The following is a 15,000-nucleotide window of genomic DNA, read 5'->3' as shown; positions in this document are numbered from 1 at the left end:
GATACTGTAGGACTCCAGGCTAGAGTGGAGTAGCAGAAATAAAAACAGCACGCGGGCTAAACTCTTGCTTCAAACCACAGGAAGGAACATCGTTTCGTTTCTCCGTCTGCGGCTTCTGTGTTTCCTTCAGAAGCAGGCAGAGTTCAGGCAGAGAGCGCGCGTACGAGGCGTCTCCGCCCGCCGCCCGGGTTCAAGCTGCCGTCTTCAGACGGACGCCGTACCATGAGTTGATTGCATCTCGCTCGCTAGACGAGTGGGGGAGACGTCTGATTGGCCGGAGACTCCACTGATCCAGACAAGCTTTGCGCTTCCCTCCCAGAAGGCCGCGGTGATCATCTCTCTCTCTCGGAGCTCACTGCCGTCCTCAGGGTGCGTCTCTCAGAGACTGTTTCTACGAACTGCACGAGCAGAAACTCTTGGCGAAGAGACACTTATTGCTTTTGTTTTGTTCCTCTCTGACAAGACGCTTGACAACGGGAGAGTGAGGTTACCTCGACGGTGAACTGCTGTATTTGTAAAAAGCTTCCTGTGGGAGATGTTTAATTAGTTTGACTGCTTCAGAGAGAGTTCATCAGCACTGGGAGCAGGGGAGCTAAAGGAGAATTCATTCTCCTTCATTTGGATAGCTAACATTCATTCTCCAATCATTCACTCTCCAATCATTTGGACAGCTAACAAGAAAACATTTCCCCTCAAGCTGTTCCAGTCTGGTATTTTTAGATTACATAGTCATAGTTGGGCTACACAGATATCACTGCCAGTTACAACTGCCAGTCATTGGCCTACTGCATGATATGTTGGCCTAGGAAGGTCCAATTGTGTAGAAGGTACACTTGGCATTCATTATGAGTAGCCTGCAGTCTGCATAGCCAAGCAGCCGCCCCCCAGACTACAGGCCAAATCTCATCAATCAATCGAAGCACATACATGAGAGTTATTCTGTTGTCACACTCGCAGAGCCGGAGTTATTCCGCGTCACACTCCCTGCTCTGGGGTTTATAAGCCCCGGAGTGTTCGGGGGACGTACGTGTTGGCTGGGTTTGGCAGTGAGAGACCGAGCTCCACTAGACGCCCTGGTGTTGTCTCTCTCTCTGCCTGGCCCTCAGGACCCCGCCATCTGCACCTGGCAGCGCGGACTGTTCCAGAACTCCCATGTGCCAGGGACTGCATCCAGCCCCATTTCCCCAGCCAAGGACCCTTCTGTCTGGGTAGCTGACAACAGCGCGCCCGCCTTCACCACCAGGCCTCCAGTATACCACCACCGTGATTATAGAGTACATTATCAAGATCATCATCTCCAGAGAACAGGAACGCACAGGTCTCTGATACCTACAGTTGTTATACACGTCTTTGCACTTTTTTACAGTTGTATTTCTATATATTTTGTATCAATAGTTAATTTTTATTCTAATCTCTGTTACGTTGTTGTCCTCTGCTGCTGTAACAGTGCAATTCATCCTTAGGGATTAATAAAGTACTAATATTACCTCTACTACTACTACTAAGATCATGGTACAGTTATCTAGAAATACTGTCGCCATCCACCATGTCTACAGGTGTGCGTGACTGACTGTGTGCTCAACCAATCAGGCTGTGTGTGACTGAGCGTGTGCTCGTCCAATCAGGTTAGTCCTGACTGAGCTCCCCTCACCCTCTGTCCTCCTCTCCCCTCTCTACAGAAGAGCTCTGCTTCCATAAACCTGCCTCTGTGTCCTCAGAGCCATAACTCAAGCCTGAAGATCAAAGGGCATTGGGGGGCGGGGCCTTGTTGTGAGGTAGTGTCTGAAATTAAAAGCCCATCATTTACACGCGTGTCCGATTTACTGAGCATCAAGATGGTGCCGCTTAAATCTTGTGGCATCACATTTCATTATGTGGATTGTCATCTGCGCGACGGCGGGGGAATAATTTGATTGCTCTTCAATCCTGTGATATGATCATCAGTGATCTGCTGGTCTAGACTGCAGCACAGAACGAGCAAAGACCGCCCTGGATAAAAGCTTTCATGACATCACAGAAATGGGTCATGGTTGCCAAAACAAATTTAGGCCACGGCCAAATTCAATTAAAGCAATCTTTTCAATTACTATATTATATCTCTCATACATTAGTTATGCATCTTAAGGCCTTGGTTAGACTTTCCACGTTTCTATGTATGCGTAGGCTCCATTTTTCCCGACCACTCACTACGGTACAACAGCACATGTCTATGTCACATCCTGTCGAGGTACACTGAGTGAAAATGACAGGTACGCAGTAATTTTTTTGTGATTAATTGTCACAATAAATCCTCAAACTGACAGATATGAATGTGGTTTAAAAAAAAAAAAAGATATAAACAATTGAACACAGATGCTGCCCAGGTCGCTGGCCTAAGAGCTCTCTGAGAGAGACTAGCTGTGCTGACACTAGTGATCACACCTGAGGTGCGCACATGCACACGCACACACGCACACACACACACACACGCACACACACACACGCGCACACGCACACTAGGGCTGCACGATATTGGGGGGAAAAAAAGACATTGGAATATTATTTTTTTCTGCGATCTACATTGCAATATGAAAAAATACAGCTATGTTCACCAGATGACTGAATAATGAAGAATAATTGTGACTGATGGTTCACTGTGCATGCAGAGCCTGCGTATCCAAGAACCCTTAAACCAGAAGTAAATGTCATATCAGACAGACTTCTCTTGTAGATTAGTTATGGAAAACGAGAACGGTGAATTTTCCTTTCGTATCAAGCACAAAAAAAGTTGTAGCGTGATGTGTTTGAGTTAATGTGCTCAAATATCTCACGTTGAATTACTCCTGCGATGTGACTGTCGCAAACTGCAATGATGATGGTGAAACAATATACGCTATTGTGCAGCCCTAACACACACACGCACACACACACACACACACACACACACACACACACACACACACACACACACACACACACAATCTCACCCAGTGTGATGAAGGATAATGAGCCTTCTCTCCCTCCATAGCCAATGCTGCCCCCCCCCCCCCCCCCCCGTCTCAAGCTGCTGGCCACAATTAAAAGCTGCCGCGTCGTTTGTCAGGCGTCCGTGACGCACGCGACACCTCGGAGCGCCCGCCGCTAATTGACCCCGCGGTGACGAGCCATCCATCTATTGGCCGGGCGAATATATTAGCAGCCGTTTTTTTGTGTGTTTTTGCTTCCTGGTGAGGACGAGCGAGCGCTAGGAGAGACACGCCTCCCCCCCGCCAGGAGATCAAACCACCTCCCCCCGCCAGGAGATCAAACCACTTAGAGAGTCCGACCAGAACACCTGCAGCTGAGAAGTTTCATAATGGGAGCCATTTTTCTGAGGGCCGTGGCGAGCTGTGCTCAGACGCAGCGCTGGGCTCGGCGGAGCGTCATAACTCACAATCAGGCATTAGCATCGGCCACCGGCTGGGACGGGACAGGGAGGGCCTCATAACTGTAACTCACCCAGTCCATTAACACAGGATCCCTGGGAAAAAGAGCCCTAATGGCATCGCTGTTGAGGCCAGGGCTGAGGACGAGGGAGAGAGAGGGAGGGAGAGAGAGAGTGGGAGAGAGAGAGAGAGAGAGAGAAAGGAGGAGAGAGGAAGGAGAGGTAGAAAATCAGCATCTGGCTGGGGTATCAGCTGTATTTCCCACATGGAAGAGGACAGCCAACCGGCTCCATGGCTTGGCTGACAAGACCAATGATTGGTTAGTTAGCCTCCCACCGTGTCCTGGCTCCTGTCTCCTGCCGTGCCGGGCAGGAAAGCTTCTGCTGGGCCAGTAGTTGGTGAACCAGCCAGGAACCCCGAGGCTTCAGCAAACAACACATTAGTCCAGCGTTCCTCTTCCAAGCGCCTTCCGTCTCATACGGGGACCAGCCTCATTGATCAACAGAGAGTTATGGACTCATTTTCCTAATTACAACTTTTGAAAACTGAGGCAGGAAGTGCTGATTGGGCCTGGAGATAAAGACATATATCCATCAGGGCCCTCTACTAATCCCGGCATTCTGCAGACTCCACAGTTCGGTCCCCGTTGCGTCCGTCTATTCATCAACAGGATGGACACAGCCACTACATTAACACACCCCCCTCCCTCGCTTCCCTCCATCCCTCTCTCTCTCCCTCCTCACCTCCCTCCTTCCCTCTCTCCCTCCTCACCTCCCTCCTTCCCTCTCTCCCTCCTCACCTCCATCCCTCTCTCTCTCCCTCCTCACCTCCCTCCTTCCCTCTCTCCCTCCTCACCTCCCTCCATCCCTCCTCACCTCCCTCCTTCCCTCTCTCCCTCCTCACCTCCCTCCATCCCTCTCTCCCTCCTCACCTCCCTCCTAACCTCTCTCTCTCCCTCCTCACCTCCCTCCTTCCCTCCCTCTCTCGCTCCTCACCTCCCTCCTTCCCTCTCTCCCTCCTCACCTCCCTCCTTCCCTCTCTCCCTCCTTCCCTCTCTCTCTCCCTCCTCACCTCCCTCCTTCCCTCCCTCTCTCGCTCCTCACCTCCCTCCTTCCCTCTCTCCCTCCTCACCTCCCTCCTTCCCTCTCTCCCTCCTCACCTCCCTCCATCCCTCTCTCTCTCCCTCCTCACCTCCCTCCTTCCCTCTCTCCCTCCTCACCTCCCTCCTTCCCTCTCTCCCTCCTCACCTCCCTCCTTCCCTCTCTCCCTCCTCACCTCCCTCCTTCCCTCTCTCCCTCCTCACGTCCCTCCATCCCTCTCTCCCTCCTCACCTCCCTCCTTCCCTCTCTCCCTCCCTCCTTCCCTCTCTCCCTCCTCACCTCCCTCCTTCCCTCTCTCCCTCCTCCTCACAACAAGAAATTTAATTAAGAGAGAGATGAGGTTTCAGACACACCACCCAAACCTGCATCCCAGTCCCCTGCTACCACCAGGAAAAAAATAGCTCTGCCCTCCTTAAAGCAAATCGAAGGGTTGTATTTTTCATTCATTATTCGTAACACAGTAATGCTCGCAAAAGCAGGGAAATGAGCAGTCGGTGTTGTGCGGGAACAGAGACCACGGCCATTTGTTCCCATAGACATGCCACCCGATTGTTTTCTAGTGTCTAATCTTGTTGGCAGACCATGGAGGCGAGACGGAAAGTGATTACGAACCGCGGGCCGTATATTTCCATGCATACTTAATCTGACGCCGCCGGTCCAGAGTGTGTAGTGTCCGCCGAGGTAAACACTTATCCTCTAATCTGACGCCGCTGGTCCAGAGTGAGTAGGGTCCGCCGAGGTAAACACTTATCCTCTAATCTGACGGCTCGCCAGGTCCAGTCAGATCATTTAGCAGGGAGTTGTACGTGAGTCACGGGGAGAATCTCTCACGCGCGCGGCACGCCTCTCTGTACCGCGAGAGATCGTTAATCGGGTCCGCGGCGGTCCGACCCGGACAGGACAGAGCTCGCTACGGCCTGGGTGTCTCCTCTCGAATGCCCGGTGGAGGAGGTCTAAAAGACGGCATCTCAGAAAGAGATGGGTTGGAATTAGGGCTGTCAATCGATTACAAAAAATAATTGAATTAATTACATCATCTATAATTAATCATTTTTTGCTGGTTAGAGACCACAAATGAAGATATTACATTGTTGTGGCAGACAAGTAAAGCATTGAATAGACATTACAAACGGTAGCTTTAGAAGTAAAATTAAATTGTTTTACAAAATTATAATAAATTATTATTAGCAATATCTTGTGCCAGGCTATCAATCTGAGAAACATTCAGCGTGCACCAATACATCCGTGAATTTTAAAAACTATTGTGCCTCGATAGTGGCTTGTACTGTAACTACATAGGTGGACTCAATTCACAACGCTAGCCTCGTGAGACCATCCTGATTTTGCGAGCTCAAATTCTGTTTCTCTCGCAAATCAGTCTGGATACTCTCCATAGAGATCCATTTGTGCCAGATCAGAAAGCAATCTTGCCAATCAGCCTTTATTCTGAGGAATTTGAAATACAAGCAGCTACGCTGGGCAGGTTTAGGTGTGATGGCAGCGAGGAGCTGTTGAATTGGCGCGTGATAAATGGTGATAGACAGAGGGTTCATCCAATCACCTGCTAAGTATTTTTGAAAGTGCCTGCCATTTTCCAAACAGTTTCCAATGGAGAGTTCCCAGATCTCAAATCTGGGGCGTCAGGTTAGGGTCACGCTACAAGGCTCAGTGGCATGGAAGTGTTTTACAGTTGCTTACCTGGCCATGGCGATTCCAAACACACAGCCCCCCACAACGGACCAGAACCCGATCCACCCAGCGTCCACCTGAGAGAGGGGGGGGAGGGGGGGGGGGCATAGAGAGAGACAGAAGGAGAGAGAGACAGGGAGACAAGGGAGATAGAGAGACAGAGAGAGAGAGGCAGAGAGAGAGGGAGGTGGGGAGAGAGAGAGAGAGAGTTATTCATTGTGTTCAGCATTCTACACATGGCTTTGAGGACATGGGAGTGGGCACAGGATGTCTGAAGTCTGTAGAAACCTGTCAATCGACAAGACGCTAAATTGCAGGGATGTATTCCGCCGGCGGTGGGAGTCAATGGAAACGGCCGGTGTGCGCCGGCGAATGTGTTAATTTATCAGCGGCACGCGCGCACACACACAGGCTGTCTGACAGATGGAGAAGACGTCGCGCCCAGGGTCTACTGCGGCATCGGGATGAGGAACGGCGTTGGCGGAGCAGTTCTCTCTCCGTGTCACCCCCTAGGACCGTCCCGCCAGCGGGGCCTGGGATATTAAGCACACCACCAATCAGCGGTTGACACCGGGGAGAGGACGTCTCTTTGAGTGCTGAGGAAGGTGTTCGCTCCGCATCAATCTCCCGACGTGAGAAAAAAAACAAAAACCACGCCGAACCAGAAGCGAGACAAAACGTCGCGAGGCTGGAATCTAAAGCCTGGCGTCCTGACAGAAACCAAGGGTTATTACTGAGCCCATGCAAACATATTTCTCACACCCACCACATGCCATTGATGGTGACATGCTAGCTCACGTCGTCAATGGTGTGGTTTTCACGTTGACTTTAGCACCAATAAGTGAAACTATTCAAGTTCTTATCGACGACGTGCCCTCATGACACCTCGCTCTTACGCGGATGGCGCCCTAACGACCTGTAATGGCGTGTTTGTGAATGTGTGAGTGTGTTTGTGCGTGTGTTAAGCACCCAAAGATGCTAAGCTGTTGCTCAGCTTAATCTTCATCGTTTAGTCAATAAGCAGAAAAGTGCTTCCTGTTGTAGAGGGGAGGTCATGGCTTCCAGCTCCCGGTAGATGAGTGTTTATTACCCTCAATTCTCGTCTTCAGTGTTTTTAAAGCCCATAATTACAGCGTCTATCCTTAGGAATTGGCTCCACAGCATTGCTATCTTAATTCTGACAGTAGCCAGGCAGAAAACAAAACAGTAATACAGTCGCTTGTATTGCAGTGGAGGTGCAATACTAATGGACTGGACTGCACTTATATAGCGCTTTTATCCAAAGCGCTTTACAATGGCCTCTCATTCACCCATTCACACACACATTCACACACCAATGGCGGCAGCTGCCATGCAAGGTGCAAACCTGCTCATTGGGAGCAATTTGGGGTTCAGTGTCTTGCCCAAGGACACTTCCGACATGTGGACGGGATTCGAACCGCCGACCCTACAATCATTGGATGACCCGCTCTACCACTGAGCCACAGCCGCCCCACAATACTAGCGACTGTATTACAGTATTACTGATTTGTTTTCTGCCTGGCTACTGTCTGGATTAAGATAGCAATTCTGTGGAGCTAAGGGATAGACGCTGTGATTATGGGTTTTAAAAACAGTGAAGACGAGAGAATGTAGGGTAATAAACACCATCATCTACTGGGAGCTGGAAGGCCTGACCTCCCCTCTACAACAGGAAGCAGTTTTCTGCTCAGGCTATTCACAAATTCTAGGAAGAACAAAAAAACACTTAAGTTCACAAGTGATTCTCCTAGGGCAGAACAAAACCCTCTAAACTCCAAAACAAGGTCATTCTCCAGTAGAAACCTTCCAGCTCTGCGCATTCTTAATGGCTGTTCTCCATAAGCCTGGCAATTACATATGACTGATAAAAGCAGCATGAGACGCTCTGGCTCTGAGCGATGTTAATTATGGCATCATGGAGTCACAGTGCTGTACGTGCTTCCATCCAGCGCCCCGTCCAGGGCTGGGAGCCTGGCTCAGACCCCCCACTGAGAACAGACAGGTCCCTCAGACACACATAGGGCCCGCCCCCGGTCCCAGCCCCCAGCTCAGGGAGACTAGTCACTAGATGACGCACACAGAGAGAGAGTGTGTGAGAGAGAGAGCGAAAGAGAGATGGAGAGAGGGTGAAAAAAGTGGTCACCTTCAGGGAAGAGACAAATGGACTTGTGATATTGGCCGACCCCCACACACCCCTCCGCCCAGAGGTTGTGCGTGAGTGAAACTGAAGTAGGATGAATACGGCGCTTTGACATCGGCGAGGCAGGGGTTGTTGATGTGGTGGCGGGGCGCGAGACAGCCAGCCCCGGGGCGGGTGAGGAGGGGCGTGCTGGGGGAGGGGAGGGGGAGGGGGAGGGGGGAGGTAATCGGGAGGCACTGGAGGTAGGGGACCGAGGGGCGGAGCCTCTGTATCGATCTCCAAACAACACCAGAGAGGGCGGAGAGGGAGAGAGACACAGAGAGAGCATGCAGGAGTGAGGAGGCAGATGGCATGTGAGAGACGAGCTGTCTGACCGGGAGGGAGGGAGGGAGAGAGAGAGAGAGAGAGAGAGAGAGAGAGAGAGAGAGAGAGAGAGAAAGAGAGACCAGAGACCTTCCAGGCTGAGATGAAGCACTCTGCATGAGATCTCCCGTCCTCTTGTTCCTCTCTACTCTCGTCCTAAGTGCTTCTAAGTTTCCAGCCTGAGGAGAATCCTGTGGTTCAGAAGTCCTTTCTCAGATTAGGGGATCAATAGCTTTATACTAGGACTGAATTGACATTTCGTTTCACCTCATTATTCAGTCTGAAGGTGGGCGTTGCTGAAGGAGTCCTCAGCGATTAGTTCATCCCCTAACCAATCACGGTGCGCAGTTTAATTCAAATGACACATTCAAAGGACGCTGACTGGCCTGGGTTGGCATTCCAAGCGAGAGATCAGTCTGGACGAGAGCCTTTCCAGAACCTGAAACGCATTTCAAAAATTCAGATTCAGGGGCTGGAGCCCAGCTAGGGAATCAAGGCAACTCGGTGACGGCAATCGGAATTCGAAGAAGAGTATGAAGAATTGATAATGCCCCCCCGTGGTTTAGATAGTGATGAGAGTGAGAAGAATACGAGTCATCACCTGGCTGCCTGTCTGTCTGACTGTCTGTCTGTCTGTCTGTGGTAACCTTGAAAATATCTCATGTCCTCTGAGCCTTGAATGTGTTCAGAGAACAGGGTGTGCAGCATCCCCCCTCCCTTCCTCTCGCTCTCCTCTACCCCTCCTCTCCTCTCCTCTCCTCTACCCCTCCTCTCCTCTCCTCTCCTCTACCCCTCCTCTCCTCTACTCTCCTCTACCCCTCCTCTCCTCTACTCTACCCCTCCTCTCCTCTACCTCTCCTCTCCTCTCCTCTACCCCTCCTCTCCTCTCCTCTACTCTCCTCTACCCCTCCTCTCCTCTCCTCTCCTCTACCCCTCCTCTCCTCTACTCTCCTCTACCCCTCCTCTCCTCTACTCTACCCCTCCTCTCCTCTCCTCACCCACTCCTCTCCTCTACTCTCCTCTACACCTCCTCTCCTCTACCTCTCCTCTCCTCTACCTCTCCTCTACTCTCCTCTACCCCTCCTCTCCTCTCCTCACCCACTCCTCTCCCTTCTCTCAGATGCTAGCAGGCAGGACTGCACATCTCGTTAGTCAGATTGCTAAGTGTTCAATCAGTCCCAACAAGCTCCACATATCTGGCAATGCTAATAAAAAGCTGTGGACATTGACAGACCATGTTTGATTAGACCCTTAACAGAGTTAATCTCAGAGATGAGATGGTCCCGCAAAATAGAAAAGAAGCCATCAAATATCCAAGGAGGGAATTAATTTGGTATTTCTGTAAACTGTAATTAGAGCATTTTGGGAGCCTGATTTCTAAAGTTCAAAGTGTTCTCAGAAGGGTCTGCTGGTTTTTAATGAGCTGGTCCAGAGAGGGAAGAGGAAAGAGCAGTTTGAGAGAGACTCTCTCTCTCTCTCTCTCACACACACACACACACACACACACACACACACACACACACACACACACACACACACACACACACACACACACACACACACTCTCGGGCGTGCTCTCTCTAAATTCGATTCACTATGCTTTGTTGGCATGAATGTCAGGTGAACAATAGTGCCAGAGCATCAAGGATAATACAATTTGATAATGACATGAAAAAACAATTAATTAAGTAAACTATCTGTTAGTTTACTTAATTAATTGTTTTTTCATGTCATTATCAAAGTGTATTATCCTTGATGCTCTGGCACTATTGTACAGAACAAAAGAAAATGTATCAAATGTCATGTAAAATAAATAAACAAACAAAGAAGATCCACATGAAGTAGAGAAGTAAATGAAAGCTATGAGCTCTGAAGAGATTAACTACAGCTGTTTTGTGTTGTTGTGTTTTCTCTTAGTCAGTGACATGCACTCACATATCTTGCTGCTGCTATGGCACTGACGCTATGTTCTCCCAGTACTGTTATGTTGCATGTTAGTCTGATCAAGGAGTCATATTAAAGTTTGGGGGCGGCTGTAGCTCAGTTGGTAGAGGTGTTAGTTGGCGTTCTGACATATAATTAGCCATAAAATGATCAATAAAACCCTACAGGATTAATACTTTGCGGCGAATTTGATGTCAGAACACCGACGGACACCAATTACCCCCTCGGTGAGCTTTTTGTCTTTGAAATCGAGAGTTTAACATGTTTTTGAAAGATTTTTCAAGGTGCCCACCCACATCCATTGTATGACCTAAACGGTGGTAGAGCAATTATCAGACTTTCTCAAAAGTACTAGTTTTGGCAACGTTTTGATCTGGACCATTGTATATGATCATAAGTAACCTTAAAACAGGGCTAAACATGCATTTTCCCTTTACTACTCCTTTAATAGCTATATGAATACACAACTGGTTGATCTAGGAATAATAGATGCTTGGAGAGACCTACATCCCTTGGAGAGAGACTACACACAGTACTCAGACCCATACCAAATGTATTCAAGGTTAGACTACTTCTTCATGACGAAGGGAGATATGCATAGGGTGGAGGACTGTAGGATAGGGGTAGCAGACTTATCGGACCACAACGCGGTCTACCTGACTATAAACTTGAATAAGAGAAAGAGGACAACGGTGTGGAGACTGAACGTGGGGGTACTGAACAACTAAGAGGTGGGGGAAAGGATCAAAATGGATATAAACAGGTATGAAGAGGAAAATGACAACACGGAGGTAGATTCAACCATTCTGTGGGATGCGCTGAAGGCAGTCATTACGGGGAAATTGATTGCACAGACAGCGCTCCTCATGAAAGCCAGGCTAGAGAATTACCAGAAAGAAATTGGACATTTAAAAGATTTGAAGAGGACACATATAACCACAAATGATTCGGAGATACTTAGGTGAAAGAAACAAAGAATAAAATTGATGACATTACTGTCAGAAGTAGAAAAGAAAGCTAGATTTGTGAAACAACCCTATTATGAGGGAGGATCCAAGGCGAATAGATTACTGGCCAGACGCATTAGGGAACAACAAGCATTCAACACCATATAGAAAATGAGAGACCCCCAAAACCAACGAGTTACTAACGGAACCAGAAGATATAGAAAGAGTTTTCAAAGATTATCAGTTATTATATACACAACCAACAATGGCAGACGAACAGGACATGGCAGACTTCCTGGACACGTTAGATCTACCATCAATAGGGGAAGAGCAGAATAAGTTGTTGACTTCAGACATTACTGAGGAGGAAATGGAAAGGGCGATCATCAGGGTGAAGAACAATAAATCGCCTGGTAGTGACGGATTCCCTTTCGAATTCTATAAGATGTTCAGACAAGAGTTGAGTCCTATATTTTTGGCCTCATTTAGGCACACAATTACAGAGGGTAGAATTCCTCCTTCATGGAGGGAGGCCGTTATCACGACCATACCCAAGGAAGCCAAGGACAAAGAGCACTGTAGCAGTTATAGACCATTATCAGTACTACATGTGGACTATAAAATGTATACTACATAATCTCCAAAAGATTTGAGACATTTATTACTGACATCATAGACGAGGATCAGACCGGCTTTATTAAAGGCAGACAGACGCTGGATAATATAAGGAGGATATTACACATTGTGGAGGAGACTCAGAGGAAAAAGAATAGTGTTACTTTAGTGAGTGTAGATGCGGAGAAAGCCTTCGACAGTGTGAATTGGATCCATTTATATAAGGTATTGGAAAAAATTGGGTTTAATGAGGACTCGGTTAAATGTATCAAGACGTTATATCAGGAACCGACAGCCAGGATAAAAGTAAATGGTAATCTCACAAATGCTATTAATTTGGAAAGGTCCACTAGACAGGGGTGCAGTCTCTCTCCAACCCTTCTTGCTATATTCATAGAGACATTGGCGCAAGCAATCTGACAGAACCGAGCTATTAAGGGGGTGGAGGTGAAGGGTAGAGAACACAAGGTAGGGCTGTTTGCGGATGACATGATCGCCTATTTAGAGCGACCCGGTGAGTCTTTCCCCGCAGTGATGACTCTACTGGAAGAATATGGACGTTACTCAGGATACAAACTCAATGTCACCAAACTCAGATTTTGGCCATAAACTACATCCCGACACCAGTCACAAGAGAAATACAACATTAGGTGGACTTCAGAAACAATTAGATATCTGGGAGTGAACGTTACAAAGGGAGTGGAGAAGTTATATAAAGCAAATTACATACTGATAAGTCAGGAACTCAAAAGAGATGGAGAGATGGAGAGAGGAAAATGGTCAATACTCCAAGTGGATTTTAGCTCAAGGATAGAAATAATTAAAATGAATGTACTGCCAAGGCTACTGTGTCTGTTCCAAACGTTGCCAATAATGATACCACAGAAACAGTTAATAGAATGGGATAGATGGATATCCAGGTTCATCTGGGGGGGAAGGAGACCGAGGGTCCGATATGGGACTCTGTACTCCCCAAGGATGAAGGGGGCGTGGCAGTGCCGAAACTGCAATACTATTTCTACGTTGCACAGCTCAGAGCTCTAACCTGTTGGTGTAACAAAGAATATGCAGCTACAGTAGATGGAAGGATACAGAAATGAAGGGAGAGGGAAGCCCGTTACAAATATTAATAACAAATAGGGAATTATTTAGGAGGGAAGAAGGATTGTTGGATCCAATAACTAAATTCACATTGATGATTTGGAACACGGTGGTGAGAAAGTATAAATTGCAGAATGAAATAATGATCTTGAGGTGGATAACCCATGACAAGAGATTTGAACCAGGAGTAAATGATTGGGGCTTTGAGAGATGGACATATAGGGGTATTACAGCTTCCTGTGCAATAGTTGAGAAGGGGGAAATGCTGAGCTGGGTGTTGTGGAGGAGATTTATGTTATGGAGAAGTTCACGCATGCATTGAGGATGCAGGAAGGGAAATGGAAAAAATGGATGGATTATAGAAGGAAGTGTGATGATACCACTAATATTGAAATTGTAATATTTGAGTAAGAGAAAAGATGTGCATTGTGACTTGATGGAAGTACCCATAAGCTGTTATTGTTAGTTTTTATTATGTTTTTTGTTTTATTGTATTGTCGTTGTATGGATGGAAAATGCAAATAAAGATTAAAGTTTAAAAAAAGAACCAGCTTCTTCCAACTAGGCCCCTAGGCTCTGGAGCAGTCTGCCCTGGCACATTAGGTCTGCCCAGCCCCTAGGCTAGGGAACAGTCTGCCCTGGCACATCAGGTCTGCCCAGACCATAGAGATGTTTACGTCTTCTTCAAAGACTCACCTGTTCTCCCAGGCCTACAACTCAGGTTGAGCTGGACACCCGATGGCCCCTGTATTGTTCTGTATTTTCTATTGCTTATTGTGTGTGATGTATTGTAGTGTTCTGTTGCGTGCTGTTTGTTCGTTGCTCTGGAGCTGTGCAGCACTTTGGTTGTTTTAAATGTGCTTTATAAATCAAATCTGAGTTGAGTTGAGTTAATTGTGTCATGCCAGCCAAGTAAATCACATTAGATGTGTGGTTGCCTCAAACACAATTAGACTGAGCACAGCCTCGTTCATTCACATGAGGACCAGGAAGGGACGTTCAGCTTGCAGTTTTAATGCTGAGCTGGTAAAGCTTCCATGCCTTATGAAACAAATGTAGGACATTTTGGCTGAAAATACTCTACGAACGCTCTCTCTCTCTGTCCAATGTATATATCTGCCTGCAGATGTCTCTAAAATATTCTTTTTGCATCTCACATTCCAGCATGCGTCAGCATTGAGTTCATCAATTCATTCATTTATTCATTACTTCTGGGGGACCTATAAAAACCTTGGCACACAGAGCTTTATTGTTGATGAAAAGTAATCCTAGCATGCTGTGTGGTTCTAGATATGCAGCATTAGTTGTGGTTGTGTTACCTTGCTGACTCTGGCCAGTGTGAGGAGGTGTGAGGAAGTGTGTAGTGTGCAGAGTTGTGTGTTACCTGGCTGACTCTGGCCGGTGTGAGGAGGTGTGAGGAGGTGAGGAAGTGTGTAGTGTGCGGAGGTGTGTGTTACCTGGCTGACTCTGGCCGGTGTGAGGAGGTGTGAGGAGGTGAGGAAGTGTGTAGTGTGCGGAGGTGTGTGTTACCTGGCTGACTCTGGCCAGTGTGAGGAGGTGTGAGGAAGTGTGTAGTGTGCGGAGGTGTGTGTTACCTGGCTGACTCTGGCCGGTGTGAGGATCATGTCCAGGACTCCTGACCAGCCGGCCATCACCCCGCTGGGAACGGAGAAGGC

The 15,000-nt window shown here is 48.0% G+C and overlaps 1 protein-coding gene across 1 annotated transcript in view; it reads right to left on the bottom strand.

Annotated features, from left to right (window-relative positions):
• slc49a4 (solute carrier family 49 member 4) overlaps positions 1 to 15,000 on the bottom strand; it is a 49,287-nt gene that overhangs the window by 9,256 nt on the left and 25,031 nt on the right. Inside the window, exons 5-6 of the mRNA XM_084452180.1 lie at positions 14,920 to 15,000; positions 6,203 to 6,270 (exon numbers count right to left, since the gene is read on the bottom strand). The exon at positions 14,920 to 15,000 is cut by the window's right edge and continues 28 nt beyond it. Coding sequence (XP_084308306.1) covers positions 6,203 to 6,270; positions 14,920 to 15,000 — 149 coding nt within the window. The remainder of the gene's footprint in view (positions 1 to 6,202; positions 6,271 to 14,919) is intronic.

This window comes from Borostomias antarcticus (assembly GCF_949987555.1).
Source record: "Borostomias antarcticus genome assembly, chromosome: 17".
Classification (NCBI taxonomy): domain Eukaryota; kingdom Metazoa; phylum Chordata; class Actinopteri; order Stomiiformes; family Stomiidae; genus Borostomias; species Borostomias antarcticus.
This window is presented reverse-complemented; position numbering and strand designations above follow the sequence as displayed.